The 24269-nt window shown below is 40.2% G+C and overlaps 1 protein-coding gene across 8 annotated transcripts; it reads right to left on the reverse strand.

Annotated features, from left to right (window-relative positions):
- Window positions 1-15480: 15480 nt before the first annotated feature.
- LOC108943852 (uncharacterized) lies at window positions 15481-21334 on the reverse strand. Of its 8 annotated transcripts, none has more exons than XM_070177348.1 (5): window positions 21170-21334; window positions 20908-21084; window positions 19393-19599; window positions 18619-18950; window positions 15481-15714 (listed from the first exon to the last, which is right to left on the reverse strand). In XM_070177348.1, exons 3-4 carry the CDS (start codon window positions 19543-19545, stop codon window positions 18636-18638), a joined length of 468 nt encoding a protein of 155 aa, XP_070033449.1. In that variant the 5' UTR covers window positions 19546-19599; window positions 20908-21084; window positions 21170-21334; the 3' UTR covers window positions 15481-15714; window positions 18619-18635. The 8 variants fall into 8 exon arrangements, 6 of the variants coding, with proteins under 6 accessions (XP_070033449.1, XP_070033448.1, XP_070033450.1 ...); XM_070177347.1 differs by having other exon boundaries at window positions 15481-15729; XM_070177349.1 differs by lacking the exon at window positions 15481-15714 and adding an exon at window positions 20577-20793 and having other exon boundaries at window positions 18603-18950; window positions 21056-21084; window positions 21170-21333.
- Window positions 21335-24269: the final 2935 nt, after the last annotated feature.

Genomic DNA, 24269 nt, shown 5'->3' on the forward strand with positions numbered 1-24269 from the left:
GTTTTCAGCATCTGTTCAAGCAAAAGGATCTTAACTTGTGTCAATGGAGGTGGTTGGAGCTACTTAAGGACTATTATATCACCATATTGTACCACCCGGGGAAGGAGAATGTGGTGGCTAATTCTTTTAGTCACCGGGCGGAGAGTTTGGGGAGTTTAGCATACCTTCCAGCAGCAGAGAGACCCTTAGCATTGGATGTTCAGGCCTTAGCCAACTAGTTGGTGAGATTGGATATTTCTGAGCCGCGTCGAGTGTTGGCTTGTGTGGTCTCTCGGTCTTCTCTTTATGATCGTATCAGGGAGCGTTAGTATGATGACGCCCACCTTCTTGTCCTTAAGGACATAGTTTAGCACAGTGATGCTAATGAGGTCACTATTGGGGATGATGGCATATTGAGGATGCATGACATGCTATATGTGCCTAATGTAGATGGTTTGCGTGAGTTGATTCTTCAGGAGGCTCACAGTTCAGGGCACTCTATTCATCTGGGTGTCGTGAAGATGTATCAGGACTTGAGGCAGCATTACTGGTGGAGGAGGATGAAGAAGGACATAGTGGAGTATGTGGCTCGGTGCCTCAATTTCCAGCAGGTGAAGTATGAGCATCAGCGGCTGGGTGGGTTGCTTCAGAATTTAGAGATTCCGGAGTGGAAATGGGAGCGGATCACTATGGATTTCGTTGTTGGACTCCCACGGACTCAGCGGAGGTTTGATGCAATTTGGGTGATTGTGGATAGGCTGACCAAGTCAGCTCATTTCATTCCTGTGATGACTACTTATTCTTCCGAGCAACTAGCTCAAATTTACATCCGTGATATCGTCAGGCTACATGGCATACCAGTATCTATCATCTATGACCGGGGGTACCTAGTTTACATCACGGTTCTGGAGGGATGTACAGTAGGAGCTGGGTACTCGGGTTGAGTTGAGCACATCATTTCACCCTTAGATGGACGGACAGTCCAAGCGCACTATTCATATACTGGAAGATATGCTCCGTGCGTGTGTGATAGATTTTGGGGGTGCTTGGGATCAGTTCTTGCCACTTGCGGAGTTTGCCTACAACAACAGTTATCAGTCGAGTATTCAGATGGCACCGTATGATGCTCTGTACGGTAGGCGGTGTCGGTCTCTAGTGTGTTGGTTAGAGCTGGGAGAGGCTAGATTATTGGGTACAGACTTGGTTCACGATGCCCTGGATAAGGTGAAGGTGATTCAGGATCGACTTCGCTAAGCCCAGTCCAGACAGAAGAGTTATGCGGATCGGAAGGTTTGCGATGTTGCATTCATGGTCGCAAAGCGGGTCTTGCTCCGGGTTTTGCCTATGAAAGGAGTTATGAGGTTCGGGAAGAAAGGCAAGCTGAGCCCACGGTTTATTGGCCCAATTGAGGTGTTGCTTACGTGTTGGGGAGGTTGCTTATGAGCTTGCCTTGCCTCCCAGTCTTGCAGGGGTCCATCCAATATTCCATGTTACTATTCTACGGAAGTATCACGGCGATCCAGCTCATGTATTGAATTTCAGCTCAGTCCAGTTGGACAAGGATCTATCTTATGTTGAGCAGCATGTGGTTATTATGGATCGGCAGGTTTGAAAGCTGAGGTCAAAGAGCATTGCGTCCGTGAAGGTTCAGTGGAGAGGTCAGCCGGTCGAGGAGGCGATTTGGGAGACCGAGCATGTTATGCGCAGCTGTTACCTCATCTTTTCAACACTTCAGGTATGTCTTTATGCTCGTTCGTGGATGAATGGTTGTTTTAAGAGGGGAAGGATGTAACGACCTGGCCGGTCATTTTGAGAGTTATAGCCCCGATCCCATATTAACTGCTTCTCCCATATCTATTTTCTGCTATTGTGACTTTCCGTGAGGGTTCATTTTGGTTTTGGAGTGTTTTCGGATACTTAGTCCCTAAATGGAGATTTAAGCCTAGGAGTTGGACCGTAGTCGAAACTATGTGAAGACGACTCTGGAATAGAGTTTCGTCGGTCCCTTTAGCTCCGTTAGGTAATTTTGGACTTAGGGGCGTGTCCGGATAGTGTTTTGGAGGTATGTAGCTCATTTAGGCTTGAAATGGCGAAAGTTGAAGTTTTGGAAATTTTGAACGGTAGTGGAAAGTTTGATACCGGGGTCGAATTTCGATTCTGGAAGTTGGAATAGGTCCATAGGGTTGAATACGACTTGTGTGCAAAATTTGGGGTTAATCGGACGTGGTTTGGTTGGTTTCGGCACCAGTTGTCGAATTTTGAAGTTTCAAGTTCTTTAAGATTGAATCGGAGGATGATTTGTGATTTTAGAGTTGTTTTATATGGTTTGAGGACTCGACTAAGTTCCTATGGCATTTTAGGATGGGTTGGTATGTTTGATTGAGGTCACGGGGGCCTCGGGTGTATTTCGAATGCTTAACGGATGGAAAATTTGACTTATGCAATTTCTGATGTTGCTAGTTTCTGGTGTCTCGCACCTACGGTGGGGAGACCGCAGGTGTGGAATCGCACATGCGGAGAGAAGGGTGCAGGTGTGCTTTTTTTCATATGATCTTGTGAGCGCAGATGCGAGAAGAGGGCTGCATCTGCGCATCCGCAGATGCAGTGTAGTGGTCGCAGAAGCGGATTTAGGGAGAAAGTTGAGGTAGCCAAGTTTCCGCATAAGCGAACAATTGAGCGCAGAAGCGCATTCCCAGGTACGAAGGGTAGTGCGTAGGTGCGAAGCCTGGGAGTTTAATGAAACTCTGCAGGTGCGGAGTCTTAGCCGCAAAACCGGTACCGCAAGTGCGGTTGAAGGCTCGCAGGTGCGAGTTTACTGGCAGAAAAGACCTAAGTGGAGTTGAGTAGGAACCGTAGGTGCGAAGATTTTCCCGCACCTGCGAGAGTCACAGATGTGGGTAGCTGGGTGCAGGTACGAAGGGAAGCCACAGATCCGATGCATTTTCGCACCTGCGATAGTCGCAGATGCGACATAGAGTCTGCAAGTGCGAGATGTCTGGACAGAACACTTAAATGCAAGTGTTCGCGATTTTTGCTCATTTTCAACATTTTGAGCTCGGGTTTGGCGATTTCTTGAGAGAATTTTTGAGGGGTCCCTTGTGCTTATTTTGATCAATAATCTTGCTTCCCCATGTAGTTTTCCACCTAGTTAGTGTGTATTTAAGGTGGAAATTAGGAATTGGAGGCTAGGGATTTGGAAGTTTGATTTTTGGATTTGGAGGACCATTTGGTGTCGGATTTTAGTAAATTTGATATGGTTAGACTCGTGAGTGAACGGGCTTTCGTATTTTATGACTTTTACCTGATTCCGAGAAGTGGTCTTCACGGGCAATTTTTGAGTTAATTTCTGAATTTTCGTTAAATTGTTGATTTCGTTAATTAGATGAGTCTATTATTGTTGTATTTATGATATGTAATTTCTTTTGGCTAGATTTGGGCCATTCGGAGCCGTAGATTTGGGCCATTCAGAACTATTGTGATATGTGAGCGTCATGTACGTGAGGAGACTAGTAAGTACACGTGATAGTTGTGGAAAAACCCAATTTTCTTACTGAGCAGCAACCTGTTTTCTTTTTATTTTGAGTTATACCATTTTTATGAGTATTAATCTATTTTCATACTTAATTGAGTTGTTCCCATTTACGTAGCTATCCTGTTTAGTCTAATACAGCATGTCTACGTGTCTTAATTGCTTATGTGAACTCTGTGCAGCATGCTTAATGAATTTCCTGCATCTTCCTTGACTGATACTTAGTCTAAATCGTAAGATTTCGTGATATAGTTGCATTTCTATTGTTTGCGCTATATATTTACTTTGGGACTACGGAACGGTATTCCGGGAGATTCCCATGTACTGCATATTTACTTTGGGACTATGAAACGGTATTCCGCAAGATCCCCCTGTCTTGCATATTTACTTTGGGACTACGGAACGATATTCCGGAAGATCCCCCTATCTTGCATATTTACTTTGGGACTACGGAATGGTATTCCGGGAGATCCCCCTGCACATTTACGTTTGGGACTACGAGACGGTATCTTGGGAGATCCCACGTTGTGTTTTTGTGTACTGAGCTGTTACCTTCTATGATTTCATTATTGTTAAATTTTAGCATTTATTTTATTGTGGTATTACACTCTACATTGTTTCATTATATATTTACCAGTAGGGCCCTGACATGACCTCGTCACTACTCTACCGAGGTTAGGCTTGACACTTACTGGGTACCGATTGTGGTGTACTCATGCTACTCTCTGCATATGTTTTTCGTGTGCAGATCCATGTGCACTTTATCAGCCGCACAATCAGTGAGCCGGGACAACTTCAGAGACTTCAAGATATATATGTCGCGTCCGCAGACCTCGGAGTCCCCTTCTACTCTTTCTCATGTCCATTATCTTCTATATTTTTCCTTGTTAGACTCTAAGGTATAGAGATACTAGATTTTTCCTTCTATAGTTTGTGATTCACGATGTTCCGGGTTTTGGGATTTGTTGTGTATTTTTGAATAGTTGGTTAAATATGTATTTTTATTTCATTATTCCGCAAACTGTTAGGCTTACCTAGTTGTAGAGACTAGGTGCCGTCACAGCGTCACACGGAGGGGAAATAGGGTCGTGATAAGTTGGTATCAGAGCTCTAGGTTTGTAGGTGTCGTGAGTCACTAACCGGTTTAGTAGAGTCTTGCGGATCAGTACGGAGACGTCTGTACTTATCTTCGGGAGACTATGCAACTATTAGGAAAATTTCACTACTTTGATTCCTTGTTGTGCAAAAATTGTTGACTTCAAATATTCTAAACTTCTGTATTCTATTCTCTCACAAATGATGAGGACACGTACAAGCAGATCTGATGAACAGGCACCCGCGCCCCCTGCTAGAGCCGCGAGAGGCCGGGACAGGGATAGAGGCCGACGACGTCTACGTGGTGCAGCAAGAGCACCCGCACGAGCTGCTAAAGAGGAGCCCCCAGTAGCTCCAGCTGGAGGGCAGACACCTGAGGTACCTGTTTCTGCACCAGCCCTCCAGGAGACTCTAGCCCAGTTTCTGAGCATGTTAAGCACTTTAGCTAAGGCTGGATTTATTCCACTTGCTCCTGCCACATCTCAGGCCAGGGGACGAGCACAGACTCCCTTCGCCGGTACCCCAGAGCAGTAGGTTTAGGTTGACCAGGTTCCAGAGGTTGTACCAATGCAGCCGGTAGCTCCAGCTCAGCCCGAGGTTAGGGCAGCATCTTCTGAGGTGGAGCAGCTCAGACTTGAGAGGTACAAGAAGTACCACCCACCTACATTTAGCGGATTGGCTACAGATGATTGCTCAGGGTTTTCTGGAGGAGTGTCATCATATTCTCCGTACTATGGGCGTAATGGAGATGGGCGGGGTTTCTTTTACTACATTCCAGCTTAGAGGAGACGCCTATCAGTGGTGGTGTGCTTATGAGTTGAGTAGTCCGGCTGAGGCACCTTCACTTACATGGACTCAGCTCTCGGATATATTTTTAAGAGAGTATTTCCCTCAGAGCCTCAGGGACTCATGGCGCATGGAGTTTGAGCAGCTGCGCCATGGTGCTATGACTGTGTCAGAGTATGCAGTCCGTTTCAGTGATTTGGCCCGACAAGCATCGGCCTTAGTTGCCACAGGTTGAGAGAGGGTTTGACGGTTTATTGAGGGACTCCATCCCAGCATCTGGAGTAGTATGGCCAAGGAGTTGGAGATGGATATTTCTTATCAATAGGTTGTGAGTATTGCCAGGAGATTTGAGGGCATGTTTGCCCGGGATAAAGAGGAGAGGGAGGCCAAGAGGACTCGAGAGGCTGATTATTTTTCTGGAGCTCGTGCCCCAGCATCTCGCCATAGTATGAGTTATGTGAGCCGCCCCGTTCATTCAGCTCTTCCATCTGCCATCGGTGTTCCAGCTCCTCCTAGGCCCCAAGAGCCTTATTATGCACCGCCAGTATCTAGTGTGCCTCCTCCACATGGTGTTCCTAGTGGCCAGTCCAGCAGACTTGGCCCGAGCCAGTCACAGCATCCACGACCTCCCAGAGCTTGTTTTGAGTGTGGTGACACTCGCCATGTGGTGAGGGATTGCCCCAGGATTAGGAGGGGTGCACCTCCACAGACTTTTCAGCCACAGCGTGCTCCACCGGGTCCTCAGGCTATGATTACAGCACCAGCTGCCACCCCACCTACTCAGCCAGCTCGAGGTGGAGGTCGGGGAGGTAGAGGTTGCCCTATAGGGAGAGGCCATTCTAGATGTTATGCACTTCCTGCACGTATAGAGGCAGTTGCTTCTGATTCTATCATTACAGGTATTGTTCCGGTCTGTCATAGAGATGCGTCGGTATTATTTGACCCAGGCTCTACATATTCTTATGTGTCCTCTTATTTTGACCCGTATTTCGGCATGTCTTGGGATTTATTGAGTTCCCCTATTTATGTGTCTACTCCTGTGGGAGATTCTCTTGTTGTGGACCGCGTGTATCAGTTGTGTTTGATTTCTCTTAGTGGTTTTGAGACCAGAGCTGATTTATTATTACCTAGCATGGTGGACTTTGATATTATTTTGGGCATGGACTGGTTGTTGCCCCATTATGCTATTCTTGATTGTCACGCTAAGACCGTGACGCTGGCTATGCCAGGATTTCCGCAATTTAAGTGGAGATGTACCTTAGAGTATACTCCCAGCAGAGTTATTTCATTTCTTAAAGCTCAATGAATGATTGAGAAGGGGTGTGACGCGTATCTAGCTTATGTGAGAGATGTCAGTATTGATACCCCTACAGTTGAGTCAGTTCCAGTAGTGAGGGACTTTCCAGATATGTTCCCAGCTAATCTTCCAGGCATGCCGCCCGACAGAGATATTGATAATGGCATTGATTTGTTGCCGGGCACTCAGTCCATCTCTATTCGAATGGCTTCTCCTGAGTTAAAGGAGTTGAAGGAGCAGTTACAGGAATTGCTTGAGAAGGGCTTCATTCGGCCCAGTATGTCACCTTGGGGTGCTCCTGTCTTATTTGTGAAGAATAAGGATGGTTTTATACGGATGTGTATTGATTACCGCCAGTTGAAAAAAGTCACAATGAAGAACAGGTATCCATTGCATCGTATTAATGACTTATTTTATCAATTACAGAGTGCCAGCGTGCTTTCCAAGATTGACTTACGTTGAGGTTATCATCAGTTGAAGATTTGAGAGCCAGATATCCTGAAGACTACTTTCAGGACCAGATATGGTCACTATGTGTTTCTTGTGATGTATTTTGGGCTGAACAATGCCCCAACAACTTTTATGCACTTGATGCACAGTGTTTTCCGACCTTATCTTGACTAATTCATCATTATGTTTATTGACGACATTCTGTTATACTCCCGGACTCGGGAAGATCATGAGCAGCACTTGAGGACTGCACTTCAGACCTTGAGAGAAAAGAAGTTATATGCAAAATTTTCAAAGTTTGAGTTTTGGCTAAACTCAGTGGCGTTCTTGGGTTATATAGTATCGAGTGAGGGGATCCAGGTGGATTCGAAGAAGATTGAAGCAGTACAGAGTTGGCCCAGACCGTCCTCAGCTACAGAGATCCGGAGTTTTCTTGGTTTGGCAGGGTATTACTGTCGATTTGTAGAGGGATTCTCATCTATTGCTTCACCTATGACCAGACTTACCCAGAAGGGTGCTCCATTCAGATGGACAGAGGAATGTGAGGAGAGCTTTCAGAAGCCCAAGACATCTTGGACTACAACCCCAGTATTGGTATTACCTACAGGTTTGGGGTCTTATACTGTATATTGTGATGCATCGCGGATTGGTCTCGGCGCGGTGTTGATGCAGGACGGTAGGGTGATTGCCTACGCATCCAGACAACTGAAGGTGCGCGAAAAGAATTATCCTGTCCACGACCTTGAGTTAGCAGCTATTGTTCATGCCTTGAAGATATGGCGACATTATTTGTACGGTGTTCCTTGTGAGATTTACACCGATCACCAGAGTTTGCAGCATCCGTTTAAGCAGAAAGATCTTAACTTATGTTAGCGGAGGTGGTTGGATCTTCTTAAGGATTATGATATCACTATTTTGTACCACTCTGGGAAGGCCAATGTGGTGGCCGATGCTTTGAGTCGTCGGGCAGAGTGTTTGGGGAGTTTAGCATATCTACCAACAACAGAGAGGCCATTGGCGTTGGATGTTCAGGCCTTAGCCATCCAGTTTGTGAGATTGGATATTTCTAAGCCGAGTCGAGTATTGGCTTGTGTGGTCTCTCGGTCATCTCTTTATGATCGTATCAGGGAGCGTCAGTATGATGACCCCCATCTGCTTGTCCTTAAGGACACAGTCCAGCACGGTAATGATAAGGAGGTCACTATTGGAGATGATGGTGCATTGAAGATGCAGGGTAGGCTATGTGTGCCCAATGTAGATGTTTTGCGTGAGTTGATTCTCCAGGAGGCTCACCGTTCACGGTACTCTATTCATCCCGGTGCCGCAAAGATGTATCAGGATTTAAAAAACCATTACTAGTGGAGGAGAATAAAGAAGAACATAGTAGAGTATGTGGCTCGATGTCTGAATTGCCAGTAGGTAAAATATGAGCATCAACAACCAGGTGGATTGCTTCAGAAGTTAGAGATTCCATAGTTGAAATAGGAGCGGATCACTATGGATTTTGTTGTTGGACTCCCACGGACCCAGTGGAGGTTTGATGTAGTTTGGGTGATTGTGTATAGGCTGACCAAGTTGGCTCATTTCATTTCTGTGATGACTACCTATTCTTCCGAGCAGCTGCCTTGAATCTACATCCGTGAGATCGTCAGGCTTTATGGCGTACCAGTATCTATTATCTCTGATCGGGGTACGCAGTTTACATCACGGTTCTGGAGAGCTATACAGCATGAGTTGGGTACTCAGGTTGAGTTGAGAACAATATTTCACCCTCAGACAAACGGGCAGTCCGAGCGCACTATTCATATATTAGAGGATATGCTCCGTGCGTGTGTGATAGATTTTGGGGGTGCTTGGGACCAGTTCTTGCCACTTACGGAGTTTGCTTACAACAATAGTTATCAGTCCAGCATTCAGATGGCACCGTATGAGGCTCTGTATGGTAGGCGGTGTCGGTCCCCAGTGGGTTAGTTCGAGCCCGGTGAAGCCAGATTATTGGTCAAGGATGCCTTGGAAAAAGTGAAGGTGATTCAGGATAGACCTCACACAGCCCAGTCCAAACAGAAGAGTTATGCGGACCGGAAGGTTCGCGATGTGGCATTCATGATTGGAGAGCGAGTCCTGCTCCCGGTTTTGCCTATGAAGGGCGTTATGAGGTTTGGAAAGAAGGGAAGCTGAGCCCAAGGTTCATTGGTCCATTTGAGGTGTTGCGTCGAGTTGGAGAGGTTGCTTATGAGCTTGCCTTACCTCCCAGTCTAGCGGGAGTTCATCCGGTATTCCATGTTTCTTTGCTCCGGAAGTATCACGGCGATTCGTTTCATGTGTTGGATTTCAGCTCAGTCCAGTTGGACAAGGATCTATCTTATGTTGAGGAGCCAGTGGCTATTTTAGGAAGGCAAGTCAGAAAGCTAAGGTCAAAGAACATTGCTTCTGTGAAGGTTCAATAGAGGGGACAACCGATCGAGGAGGCAACTTGGGAGACCAAGCATGTTATGCGCAGCCGTTACCCTCACCCTTTAACCACTTCAGGTATGTCTTTATGCTCGTTTGAGGACGAATGATTATTTTTAGAGGGGAAGGATGTAACGACCTGACCGGTCATTTTGAGAGTAATAGACCCGATCCCCTATTTACTGCTTCTCCCATATCTATTTCTGCTATTGTGACTTGCCGGGAGGTTTCGTTTTGGCATTAGGAGTGATTTGGGACATTTAGTCCCTAAAACAGGAGCTAAAGTTTTAGGATTTTAACCGTAGTTAGAACTGTGTGAAGACGACTCCGGAATGGAGTTCTGTTAGCTTCATTAGGTGATTTTGGACTTAGGGGCGTGTCCGGATTGTGTTTTGGAGGTCCGTAGCTTATTTAGGCTTGAATTGGCGAAAATAGAATTTTTGGAGTTTTGGACCGGTGGTGGATTTTTTTTTATCGGGGTTGGAATCTGATTCTGGAAGTTGGAGTAGGTCCGAAATGTTGAATATGACTTGTGTGCAAAATTGGGGGTCAAACGGATGTGGTTTGATAGATTTTTGCATCGGTTGTAGAAATTTGAAGTTTCAAGTTCATTAAGTTTGAATTAGAGGGTGATTTGTGATTTTGGCATTGTTTGATGTGGTTTGAGGGCTCGACTAAGTTCATATGGCGTTTTAGGACTTGTTGGTATGTTTGGTTAAGGTCCCGGGGGGATCGGGTGTGTTCCAGATACTTAATGGATTGAATTTGGACTTAGGTTAGTTGCTGAAGATTTTTTGGTTTCTGGTGTTTTCGCACATTTGGAGGGGAGACCGCAGGTGTGGGATCACATGTGCGAAGGAGGAGCCGCAGATGCGGTCAAGATGGAGTTGAGCAGGAACCGCAGGTGCGAAGATTTTCCCGCACCTGCGAGAGTCACAGATACTGGCAGCTCGGCGCAGGTGCGATGCATTTCCGTACCTGCGATAGTCGCAGATGCGACAGAGAGTCCGCAGGTGCGAGATGTCTGGACAGAACACTTAAATGCAAGTGTTCGCGATTTTTGCTCATTTTCAACATTTTGAGCTCGGGTTTGGCGATTTCTTGAGAGCATTATTGAGGGGTCTCTTGAGGTAAGTCCCTTATACTTATTTTGATCAATAATCTTACTTCCCCATATATTTTTCCACCTAGTTAGTGTGTATTTAAGGTGGAAATTGGGAATTGGAGGCTAGGGATTTAGAAGTTTGATTTGTGGATTTGGAGGACCATTTGGTGTCAGATTTTAGTAAGTTTGATATGGTTAGACTCGTGAGTGAACGGGCTTTCGTATTTTATGACTTTTATCAGATTCCGAGATGTGGGCCCCACGGGAGATTTTTGAGTTAGTTTCGGAATTTTCGTTAAAGTGTTGATTTCGTTAATTAGATGAGTCTATTATTGTTGTATTTATAATATGTAATTGCTTTTGGCTAGATTTGGGCCATTCGGAGCCGAATATTCGTGGGAAAGGCATTGTGACCGATTGATTGAGCTTGGTTCGAGGTAAGTGACTTGCCTAACTTTGTGTGGTTGAAATCCCCTTAAGATTCGGAACTATTGTGATATGTGAGCGCCGTGTACGTGAGGTGACGAGTACGTACACGTGCTAGTTATGGAAAAACCCAATTTCTTACTAAGCAGCAACTTGTTTTCCTTTTATTTTGAGTTATACCATTTTTATGAGTATTAATCTATTCTCATTCTTAATTGAGTTATTGCTATTTACGTAGCTAACCTGTTTAGTCTAATACAACATGTCTACCTGTCTTAATTGCCTATGTGAACTCTGTGCAGCATGCTTAGTGAATTTCCTGCTTCTTCCTTGACTGGTACTTAGTCTAAATCGTATGATCTTGTGATGTAGTTGCATTTCTATTGTTTGCGCTGCATATTTACTTTGGGACTACGGAACGGTATTCCGGGAGATCCCCATATACTGCAAATTTACTTTGGGACTACGGAACGGTATTCAGGAGATCCCCCTGTACTGCATATTTACTTTGGGACTACAAAACGGTATTCCGGGAGATCCCCCTATCTTGCATATTTACTTTGGGACTACGAAACTGTATTCCGAGAGATCCCCTTGCACATTTACTTTGGGACTACGGAACGGTATTCCGTGAGATCCCCCTACACATTTATATTTGGGACTACGAGACGGTATCTCGGGAGATCCCATGTTGTGTTTCTGTGTACTGAGTTATTACCTTTTATGATTTCATTGTTGTTAAATTTCAGCCATTATTTTATTGCGGTATTACACTCTACATTGTTTCATTATATATTTACCAGCAGGGCCCTGACCTGACCTCGTCACTACTCGACCGAGGTTAGGCTTGGCACTTACTGGGTCCGATTGTGGTGTACTCATGCTACTCTCTGCACATGTTTTTCATGTGCAGATCCAGGTGCACCTTATCAGCTGCACTATCAGTGAGCCGGGACAGCTTCAGAGATTTCAAGGTATATCTGCCGCGTCCGCAGACCTCGGAGTCCCCTTCTACTCTTTCTCATGTCCGTTATCTTCTGTATTTTTCCTTGTTAGACTCTGAGGTATAGAGACACTAGATTTTTCCTTCTGTAGTTTGTGATTCACAATGTTCCAGGTTTTGAGATTTGTTGTGTATATTTGAATAGTTGGTTAAATTTATCTTTTTTTATTTTATTATTCTGCAAAATATTAGGCTTACCTAGTTGTAGAGACTAGGTGCCGTCATGATGTCACACGGAGGGGAAATTAGGTCGTGACATCTTGTTGGAGAAAGTGTGCAAGTTGAGAATGCTTTAGGGTGACGAGTCGGTCTTTGAGGTAAGGTGGTTATGGGAAAGTTATTTGAATGTTTGGATTGTTTAATTATACGTAGGCATGAGAAGTTGGGAAGTGTGTGAATTGTGTATGCCCATATTTAATTGTTGGCATCAACCGTATTCATAGATGTAGTGTACTTAATTGCTATATGCTCCCTCGTGATGTGGTATCTTGAGTTGTGTTCTTAAGGTAGTAAAGTTTAGGTTACTCGAGGACGAGCAATAGTCGAAGTGTGGGGTGTTGATGTCTGGCCAAAAATATGTACTTTTTTATGTGCTTCACCTAACATTTTGCTCTATTCTTGTTGGTTCTATTGTGTAATTGCAATACGTTGAGCTAATTTTTGATGTTTATATATGTAGGAATCAATCGAAAGTAAAGAATGAATATACACGAGTCAGAGTTGAAAAAGAAAAAGTGCCGAATTCTAGTGTCCAGGCTAGCGCCTACAGTTACCTGTGGTGCTAGAAACATAACTCAAATATTTTCAACACCCAGGCTCGTGCGATGTGGTTTCTAGAGTGCCCAATCTCGGGAATTGTCCTATTTCAACTTGGAGAAGATATTTTTGGGTCCTAAACGTCCCTAACTTGTATAAAAGGGTTCTAAACCTAATAATGAGGATGAGACATCACTTTGAAGGAGAATTCACATCGAGAGCACGTTAGCAAGCTTTCTAACTAGTTTTTCTTCTCTTTCTCTTTTTTTAATCTCATAGTTTATTAGTTCTTGGGTTATAAATGCTACATGAACGTTGTAGCTGAACCTTGAATAGTTTTTATTATTTTATCATATTGGTTTATTTATTCAATCTTGTACTGAATTATTTGATTGCTTGATCACCAATTAAATACAATATATGAATTTAGGATTGAACTCAAAGGTGAGAATTCTTGGTTGCATATACGATTGGATATAGCAAGATATTGAACCTAAACCACGGGAAATGAATTTGCGGTTAAGATAGACTTACACCTAATCGCATTGCTTGGTTGCTATACATGAATTATTAAAGCGTTCTTTCTAATCCTAACTCCATAGATATATAGGTATTAGGTTAGCTTGAATAGGCAAGTAGTACATTGGTAGAGTGCTATGAATAATATTAACCTTGTCAATCAATAAATTAGATACATTAATTAGATAATTTAAGTGACTGAATCAACGAGATTATTAGTTGACACATAGCTCTGAAATATTCTCTCTCATTGAATTCATCTCTAAGCTTCCCGACTTGTTTTCTTTAATTTTTTAGTTTACTGATATAGATTAGTTTTAGTTAAATATTTATACTTTAGAAAATCACTTGAATAGATTAACTATTTAAGTTTAATTTAATTGATAGTTAATCACAAGTCCTTGTGAAAACTATACTCTACTTATCAATTTATTACTTGTCAATCATGTATGCTGTTACGCGGTGTCTTCCTGAGATTTCTTGGAAGGGCGCCGTAAGGCTAAGAAACCGATGTCCGGTTACTATCTGTCAACTAGGGTCCCCTCCATATGCTAGATGAGATTGTCAGTACAGTACGGGAAAACCAATGTCAAGATCAATTGAGAGAATATAAAAGTGAATGACAACGAAAGAAATCTTGATTGCATTAATGAAAGCTATTACAAAAAGGCAACACGGTGTTGAGGGGAAAGACACCAATACAGAAAATTATTTGCTAGCTTGAAAGTTTGATTGCTTGACTCCACCAATAATGCTTAAAAAAAATAAACTAAAGTTACATGACATGACATAACTAAGCTAGAGAGACATAATGGTAATTTATGAAGTAAAGCTACTCTATATTTACAATAAAAAGGACGTAGATTCCTACAAGGTAGAAGTAGGTCCGTTGGTAGCAACCTTGTCTTTAGCATCAAAGTCCGCGCGCGCAGTGCTGTTGGCATCTGCCTGCGGCTTGGCGCTGTCGAGGGCAATTGATGGGGCGACACAGGCACAGACGTGCTTGTCACTTGGCGCAGCCAAGACCACGGGGCCGTCCATGGTGCTAGGAGTTGGGAGGCTTGCCAAGACACCATGGGGCGCATCCAAGGGGTCCTTGGCGCCTTATTTGTAATATAATCATCGATCAAGCTCTTGTATGCTTTGAGGTTTGTCCCCTCTCCCAAGTATTCTCCTGTGTATCACAACCCTTTCCATTTCACTAGGAAGTCTTGGTGATCTTTCCTTGAAGCATGAATCACTCGATCATCGAGAATAGCTTCTACATGCCTTTTCCTAGTTGAATTAGGGCCTCGAATATTAGGTATTGTGAGTTGGCTCTGCAAAGGATCCTCTACGTCTTCCATTAGGTTTCAGAAGGCTGACATGGAAGACTAGATGAATCCTCCACTAGGTTGGGGTATCCACCCCGTATGCAACTTTCCCAATGCGCTTCTTAATGGACAAGGGTCCAATGTACATTTGCAATAGGCGAGGGTTGTGGAACCCTGCAAACAAGTATCGCTTTGGGAGTTTCACCATCACTTTGTCTCCTACTTTATATTCAATAAAGATACAATTTTGATCAGCATGCACTACAAGAAAATAGGCTTTTAGCGAGGGAAAATTTGGTCGTTAAAAGTCCAATTCCGGTCGTTATAAGTTGATAACGACCGGAAAATATCCGCTTGTCACCGGTCGTTAAAAATTTCGACGTTAAAAGTTAACAACCGTTTTCACAATCCGATCGTTAAATGTTCTTTAGCGACGGCATAATTTTCGGTCGTTATACATGCTTAGCGACAGGATTTTCCCCTCGCTAAAATATTATCTGGTCGTTAAAAAACTCTAATCACTACTACTAATTAAGTCAATTCAAGTGATTTTAGCGACCGATAGTCCCTTCGTTGATTATAAAATTACTTTTAATAGCCAAAATTTTCTTCGTTAATGGTCATTTATCTATTTGAGAAACCTGTCGTTAAAGAGTTTTAATGACCACATTTTTCTTCGCTAATATAAAAATGTAATAAATATAATTACTAAAATTTGAATTACATGAATAGTAATAATTTTTTATATGCTTTCATACATGCTCAACAACATTAGAAAATAAACTAAATACTTTATATCTTGTTAGTATAATGAACTAAAGTATCATATTTACCGGAAACCAATCCAAATTGTAAGACATTATTTTTAACAATTCCTAAAAAGAGAAAAAGTAAAATTGCAGCATATATATGTACATAAGACAATGTCTAAATCATCCCTCACAAACCAAAAATCTCTTATACTTCAACTTGCTTTACACTTTCTTCAAGGATAGGTTCTTTGGACTTCAAATTTTTAATCTGTTAAAATAACAAATTTATGTTAGTTTAGTAACAAAGAATAAACAACTAAAGAAGATCATACTAAAGTATAATATAAAGATGAAAATTTTGAAGTGAAAAAGTACAGGTTGAAAAATGATGAACCGGCCTATTCGAATGACTACAAAATCTTTTTCTATGTTGATCCTATAGGCATATTGCTCAACTTCTGAAAATGTAGTCTAAAGCTTAAAATTTCTAGAAAAAGAAGAAAGGGAAAGGATGGCTCACAATGCACACTTCAGTTCGATGATCTGACTGAGATAAAAAGTGGGGGTTTAAATAAATAACGTCTCTTAGACTTCAATCCCATTTCCTTGTTGGAATCAAAATTTAAAACTTCACTCACAAACAAATACTAGTATTAAGTTATAATATATATTTTTCAAGAATTCAATTCAATGAGATTAGAGTTTAAATTGGATAAAACAGTACAATTAAAGACCTTACATTATATTAAGGACATGGCGTCAACATAGGAATATCATTGAATGTGATCCAACGACCCTTAGTCTTCAAAAATACTTTTTTTTGGGTAAGGAGTCTCAGTTTGATACAGAACATATTTTATGTAAAATAAATTGTATATAGATTAATGTGGCTTAGTAATGTGCCCTCTTTTTATTACCCGGTTAGTTTTTGTTTTCTTCTATGGCTCGTTACGAAACAACACTTCAAATCGTACAAACAATTAGGGCTTAAAGATAATTTTGGTGTGGTCACGACACGAATTAGACATTTTTTCTAGAGTTTGAGGTTTAGATCAGATCGCCCTTTGTTCCTCCTGCTAAATAAAAATGGGTTATGAAAATTATACTACTAATAATAATGGGCCAAATCAACAAGAAATTAACATAATCAGGGGTGTCTTTGTCACGTTGGACACAATCAATAATTTCCTTTTAGGTACTAATATGATGTCCTTGTGATGAAAACTGCCGTAATATTGTACTTGTTGTAGGCGTCAAGGGCATGGTGAGAATACATGTTGTTTGATTTTGTCAAGGACTCAAGATAGTGTAAGGAATGGGGCAGACGAGGATTGTGAAGATCAAAATTTGGTGGAGAAGTTTCAAGGTGATCTGAAGCAATTGTTGGATGATAAATAACGGCAGTAGGTGGTTGAGGGAACATGTTTGGATGCTGCTAATAATAATGGGAACAAGTCCATTGTAGTTCATCAAGGATATGATGTTAATAAGATGCGAAATATAGCAATTGTTGCTAAGAATGCATCTGGGCAGCAACAGGTCGCAAAAACTGGAAAAGAACTAACTAATAGTGGTCCAGTTATTCCTGTAGGTGATGTTTCAAAGGTGGTGAAGGGTCAATCTAAACCTGCAGGTGATGTTCGTGCTACTATAGCCTTGGCGAGGCTTTACAAGGTTGTGAACTCAGCATTACAAACTAATCCTAAGTTGGATGGTAATGGGGCGGTGGCAGTCACAGGGTGTGATCAACCTACTGTTGCAGCTGATCAACCTACTCAGCATTAAAGCTTCTGTTGTGGCTAATGAGGGGCAAGAATCAGATGTTGTAGCTAAAGGATCAGATATTTGTAAGCTACTGCCTATAACAGCTGGTTGTAGTGCTGCTACAGGTCCTGTTGATGCTACTGTAGTTAGGGGTTCTCAGGTTTTGAAGAATGCAAAAGCATCTGTGGTTGATCGAAAGGACTGCTATAACTATAGATGCTGAGCAATACGCTAATGCAGCTGGACAGTTGATCACTAAGGAACTTGAATAATCTAAGATGCAACTATCAACAAGTCGGAAGGAGAAAAGAGTTGGGCAGGTACTTGATGCTCCAACTCCTAATGGGAATCGAGCTCAATCATCTCCTGAAGCTATTGCTTCTTTGAAGGATCCTAAGATAACAGATGGTGCAAAGATTTTGGAATTTCCTATTGAGATTCCAAAACATTAAGGATGTGTCCCGAGTGTACATTTTGCTCTGTTTGTCTAAAGAATCTGCTATACGCTCTGTTTATTCGATCTCTAACAAATAATTTTATCATCTTACTAATTATAAAAAATTAAAAGTAAACAGAGAACTTATCCCATCAGATTGTACAAAAATAAGAAGAGGATAACTTGGAGCATGGTCCCTACCCCAAAGAAACCTTCTCCGTCATATACAACAAAACCAGTACTGCCTTCCTAATAGGTAGCAGATGAAACACTTTGTATAGGAATGAATATTGACAGCAAGTATACAACAAGTGTCAAGGAGATAGGAAATAACAATGTTAAAAGAACAATGGTGGCACCTCCACCTATGCTAGAAATTGTTGGCCAAAAAATGAGCAGACTAAGAAACCCAACAATTAGTGAAGGAACCATTGGTGATGGCCCTCTGTTTCCCATATCAACAGTTGGTGCATGTACATGATCAACTAGCTATTGTACTTGCTGAATTGTTTGAAAAACCAGCAGGTTCTAAAGCTACACATGTGAATAGGGTGTCTCGGGTTTACGAGGGGGAAAAGCAGATTTCTAAAGACCCTATTGTTGATAGTGTTTCAGATCGAGGATGTACTCAAGTTTGTTGAGGTAATGAAGCAATTGGGGTTAAGGAAAAACTTAATGAATCCGTGCAGCAATCAAATTTTGAACAGGGGCCGATTAATGTGGATAAAACATCTGGGCAAGTGCTTCACACTCGAGGCAAATCTGGACAAACTCCTATAGCAGCAGCTCGATACTTGGATGTTACTGATGGGCTTAGAGATGATAAGAGTGAGAAGCAGGCAGCTGAGACCACAGAATCAGTTTCTCCAGCTATGCAACAACTCAAAGGACGAGATTGGACAGGGGTAAATCGATCTCACACATCACAGAGTAAAATAGGATTTTTAATCTACTAACCCGTTAAATGATTCAATCTATTGATCACTTGAAGATGGTGATGAAGGCTGATGAAACACTATCTTTGCAAGCTGTGCATATTTACTCCCTAGCTCATCATATTTACTCTCTAGACCTTCTAGGCGTCCTTTTAGTAATTTATTTTCTTTTTCTGTAGCATTCAGTTTTTCCAACAATGCAGCTTTAGAGGAGTTACCACCTTTCAACTCCTTAGCGGTTATCCCACCACTAAATCCAACTACATGACTCTTTCGTTGAGGTCCGAAGCACCTTTCTACAACCTCAATGATTGTAAGAGACGATTCATATTGCACCAATTCTGTGATTTTAGCCTGTAAAATAAAAATAATTCAATTAAAATATTATAAAATAATAAATAAATAAATAATATAAATTAAAATTTATCAATAAACATACATATTTCTCATTGGTTTCAGGTTCGACAAGCTTGTTGTTCTTCTTACGAGTCTCAAAAAAAATAATTATCACATCTAGTGGATTACCATCTTTACCTCCCTTCACATTTAAATAAATAAGTCAAAGAAATCTTTATAACAAAGATGAGGTTTCTTAATAGAATATAATTATAAGATTTACTCACCAATTCATAAATGATCTCCCTAATTGACTTACTACCCGTACGATGAGACATATTCAACTTAGACCTATTGACCGAGTTTCTTGTACTTGTCTCCTAAATTAACAACAAACCGGCAAAATTCTGGTTAGCCACTTAATATAATACAATGTTAATAAATAGCTATAAAATCATACCTTAAATTTTTCAGTAAAAAAATGCTCCTTGACCAGCCATTCCCAATCACTTTTGTCTACCGTCTTTGGCACATCTTTTAGAGCATAACGGAATGGCTTAGACTTAATATTCTTGTGCATCGGTCCTCTCCAATTATTCCATAACTTTCTCATATGTTTCAAGACATGATCCCGTTGATCATTTATGTCATCACTGTCAAATTTGTCCTAAAATATTTCACAAGTATCATTAAATATGAAACTTATTTTATAAACTAAAAAAATAGAAAATTAACTGTATGTATCAAAAGACATGATAAAGCTTATAAAGTTTATACGAGTTCTAATTGATAGATAGGGCAGATTCTTAAAAGAAAAAAGTGAAGCGACCATGAGTGTATATTTAGTTCTATTTAACAGGCATATATATACTTGCAATAGTCGAAATGAAAGTTAGACAAATTTGGAGCAGCAAATATGCATGATTAGATATTGATACTAGAAGAGTCAGGTGTATGCCACAATTAAAAATGAGGAAGATTAGTTAATCAATTACAAATACATGCATCTAGAGAATCTCATAAAATACTAGGGCTAGATTTATCTTAAATATTCTGAAAGTCCTTTTTTGTAGGACTTGGAAACTATTGAATCAAAAGCCAGTGTCTATGTATAGCCAAACTTTTATTAACTTATCAGGATTCACATTAGTCATGCGTAGGCTAACTAGTTCTCCCATAAGCAAGACCAAAACCAACCATAGATCCTATAATATAATGTGTAGTGGATACTGGCCAATCATAATATGATGCAACCTGGGCAAGAACACAAAGAGTTTACTAGAAAATTCGTACGAGAGTACTTGGTGATTTGCTAAATGGACACCAGTGCTTCATATGTCAAATGCATTCAGCTAAATATAGATTGATATAGCAGAGATTCATCCGAAAGAAATGGAAAGCATAGGCAAAGGTCCTAGGTAAGACTTACAGCCATTTTTAGCAATTAGAGCCTGAAAAGTTATTCCGCCGGACAATTTAATGCTAAGGTAATCTATGTATTCTGATGCACTTTGAACTGAAGTTCCATTTGTGTACTACGAAGAATTTATCAATTCAATAACTTCTCGGAGTGTGGCTTCCATGATGTGAAATCATTAAATCTAGAAAGAAACACCCCAGAGCAGTAACGTTTTAAATCTTTACCGTAGCAGCTTCCCATATGTGGTGTAGCTAATATTCTTCGATGTCTGCCCATGAGTGTACCCGCATGGGCACATATTACGATCACGAACCAATATACCTAAGTGTCTCGTAAATGAAGCATGATGTTGTCCAACAACCCTATTGTGGTAGAAATCGACTCACAACTTTTCTCCAACTTTGAGACCTACAACATTTTTACACCTATTCGTTCCTCTCACTTTTTTTACCTTTTCAAATTTACATGCCCTGCAAATCAAATTTAATTTAAATATAGAAATCATTATTGTACAATAATAACAAATAAATCTAATAGCTTGAGATAATAAAATACTTATTTCACTTCTCTGAGTATCGTGCATCTCTTCTTCATCACGAGGAAGGGGAGCATCACCTTCCAATATTTGATCAAAACCAGAAGGAGCAACATTTTCTCCAACTTTGAGTCCTGCAACATTTTTACACCTACTCGTTCCTCTCACTTTTTTTACCTTTTCAGATTCACATAACCCTGCAAATTCTAATTTAAGTCAAATATAAAAATAGTTCTTGTACAATAACAACAAAAAACATCTTAGCTTGAGATAATATAATACTTATTTCACTTCTCTGAGTGCTCTGCATCTCTTCTTCTTCATGGGGAAAGGGAGTATCACCTTCCAATATTTGATCAAAACCAGGAGGCACAACATTTTCTCTAACTTTGAGTCCTGCAATATTTTTACACCTATTCGTTTCTCTCACTTTCTTTACCTTTTCATATTCACATAGCCATGCAAATTTCAATTTAAGTCAAATATAAAATAGTTATTGTACAATAACTACAAAAAAATCTTATAGCTTGAGATAATAAAATACATATTTCACTTATCTGAGTGCTCCGCATCTCTTCTTCTTCACGAGGAAGGGGAGCATCACCTTTCAATATTTGATCAAAACTAGGAGGCGCAACATTTTCTCCAACTTTGAGTCCTGCAAAGTTTTTATACCTACTCGTTCTTCTCACTTTTTTTATCCTTTCAGATTCACATTGCCCTACAAATTCCAATTTAAGTCAAATATAAAAATAGTTCTTGTACAATAACTATAAAAAAATCTTATAGCTTGAGATAATAAAATACATATTTCACTTCTCTCAGTGCCCCGCATCTCTTCTTCTTCATGAGGAAGGGGAGTGTCACCTTCAAATATTTGATCAAAATCAGGATGTGCAAGACTATCATTATGAATTAGCTTTTTCATATCAGAATCTAATACATTAAAAGCTTTACTTTTGCCAATCAAACCTCGTTGTTCAGCATTTACTCGTACAGAACCCAATGCTCTGAAGCTTTGCCCTCGCCCCCTTGCTAAGGTACCAGGTGGAACGTACACATGCTTAACAGTCTTCGAACTTGATTCCATATTAGACTTCTGATATTTTGATGGATTCATGTCAACTTAGCATAGAAACAATTGAGAAACAGATGTCTATCCTGTCAGTTTTATCATATATGAAAATATGAATGTCTTTAAAAGAAGCTAGGAAGTTAGATGGCCATAGAAAACAGTAATACAGAAAATTTACAGAAATACGACGCATAGAAACCTGGAGATAAGCAAATATTTAGCAAGTCAAATTCATCATATAAGAGTATATAATCAGTTAAGAGAAAATTCACTGGTATAATTTTAGAAACCTTTTCTGAACTTGTAAAACAAATGGAATCCAATACGAAACTTCTATTATCACAAGTGAGTTACCTAATAAAATAAAGGAGTTGATAAATATCCAAACCTTCATGAGTTCTTTTCCTTTTCAGTTTTGAAGAATTATCTAACTCCTCTAAATCATCAATATTTTCTTTTTGAACCTCAAAAGTATCACGAGGTTGAACCTTTCGTACAACATGCCAACCTTTATTGGAAACATCTTCAACGTAAAAAACTTGTGATGCTTGGTTCGCTAATACAAAAGGCTCGGTTATTTTCAGAAATCGCTGGCGGTTTACACTTACACAGCCATATTCATCTATTTTAACTCCCTTTTCTTGGTGATACACATCAAACCACGAATATCAAAATAAAATTATTCTTCCTCCACCAATAAATTGTAATTCTAGAATATCCGTTAGCTCTCCATTGTAATCAATATTCTTATTCTCTTCATTTGTCTCTCCAACTACAACCACCCCGCAGATCTGAGTTCTCAAATCTTTATCATAATCTTGCATGTGAAACCTATATCCATTAATAAGGTAGCCACGATGACTTGTCATATATGTCGTGGGACCACGTGACAATGAGAGCAAATCTACCATTTGCTTACTATCATTTCATTTGTGTAATCTTGCAACCTATCAAGATCAATCACATAGTTTAGCAAATAATATTTACATACATGGTTTGAAAAATATTAATGTTAACAAGCACTCACCTTTTTTTTTAACCAACTAATGAATTGCCTATCATAATTTTCTTGAAAGGTATCAACTGGAGTTAGTGAACTCTCTACAAATAATTAAAGCATAACAACATGTCATTTTAATGAAAAAAATAGAGAAGTATATAAAAGTAAATTATTGAAACAAGTCATTACTTACTCGAGAAATGGTTGAATTTCATCAAAATTCTTCAAAATATAAAAATGTGCTTGCTCCAGTTCATTTGAATCCAGTTTGTGTGGTTTGCCACCTCTTAAAGCTCTTCTGGGTTGACAAAAAATTGTTAAACCTCTATCAGATTCTATAATACCATAATCATAATTTCATTCCAGGCGATTAAACTTTTTTTCCATTTTATGTATATACCTTGAACATAAGGTCATACATTCAGTTGCTAAATATCCCTCTGCAATAGAACCTTCTGCGCAAGCCCTATTACGAATAAATGGTTTCATCAATTATATATATCGCTCCATTGAATACATCCATCGATATTGAGAAGGTCCAACAATCTTAGCTTAATTAGCTAAATGAATTGGCAAATGCTCTATGACATCAAAAATGTAGGAGGGAAGACTTTTTCTAGCTTGCACTCAGTTATTGGGATTTGGGCATCTATCTGCTCTAGTTCATCCACACTTAAACATTTCGATCCAAGCACGTTAAAAAATAAAGACAACTCAATAAGCGGTTCATACACAGATTTTTATAGCATACACCGTAGAACAAGAGGGAGTACATATTGTAGAAGAACATGGCAATCATGACTTTTTAAACCTGAAATTTTGCGATCTTTAATGTTGACACACTGGGAAATATTTGACGAAAATCCATCTATGACCTTTAAGTTCTTCAAGAAACTGAAAAACTTGTGCTTCTCTTCAGGAGATAATGTGTAACATGCTGTTGGTAAGTCATATTTATTTCCAATTTTTATCGAATGCAATTCTTTCCTAATGTTCATTGCTTGCGAATCCAACCGAGTATTTATGGTGTCTTTGGTTTTTCCTTTGATATTTTAAATTGTCCCTAAAATATTATCACATATATTTTTCTCAGTGTGCATTACATCTAAGTTATGACGCAATAAAAGAGATTTCCAATATGGGAGATCAAAAAAAATACTCTTCTTATTCCAATTATCACCCCTACTCTCATGTGATATTTTAATCTTCTTCTTTGGATCCTTTGTTAGTTGTAACCAATCTAAATTAGCCACTTGATCAAGTATATCATCAACAGACAATTATTTTAGTGGTAATCTTCGCTCCTT

This window comes from Nicotiana tomentosiformis, chromosome 6, assembly GCF_000390325.3.
Source record: "Nicotiana tomentosiformis chromosome 6, ASM39032v3, whole genome shotgun sequence".
In the NCBI taxonomy this organism is placed as follows: Eukaryota; Viridiplantae; Streptophyta; class Magnoliopsida; order Solanales; family Solanaceae; genus Nicotiana; species Nicotiana tomentosiformis.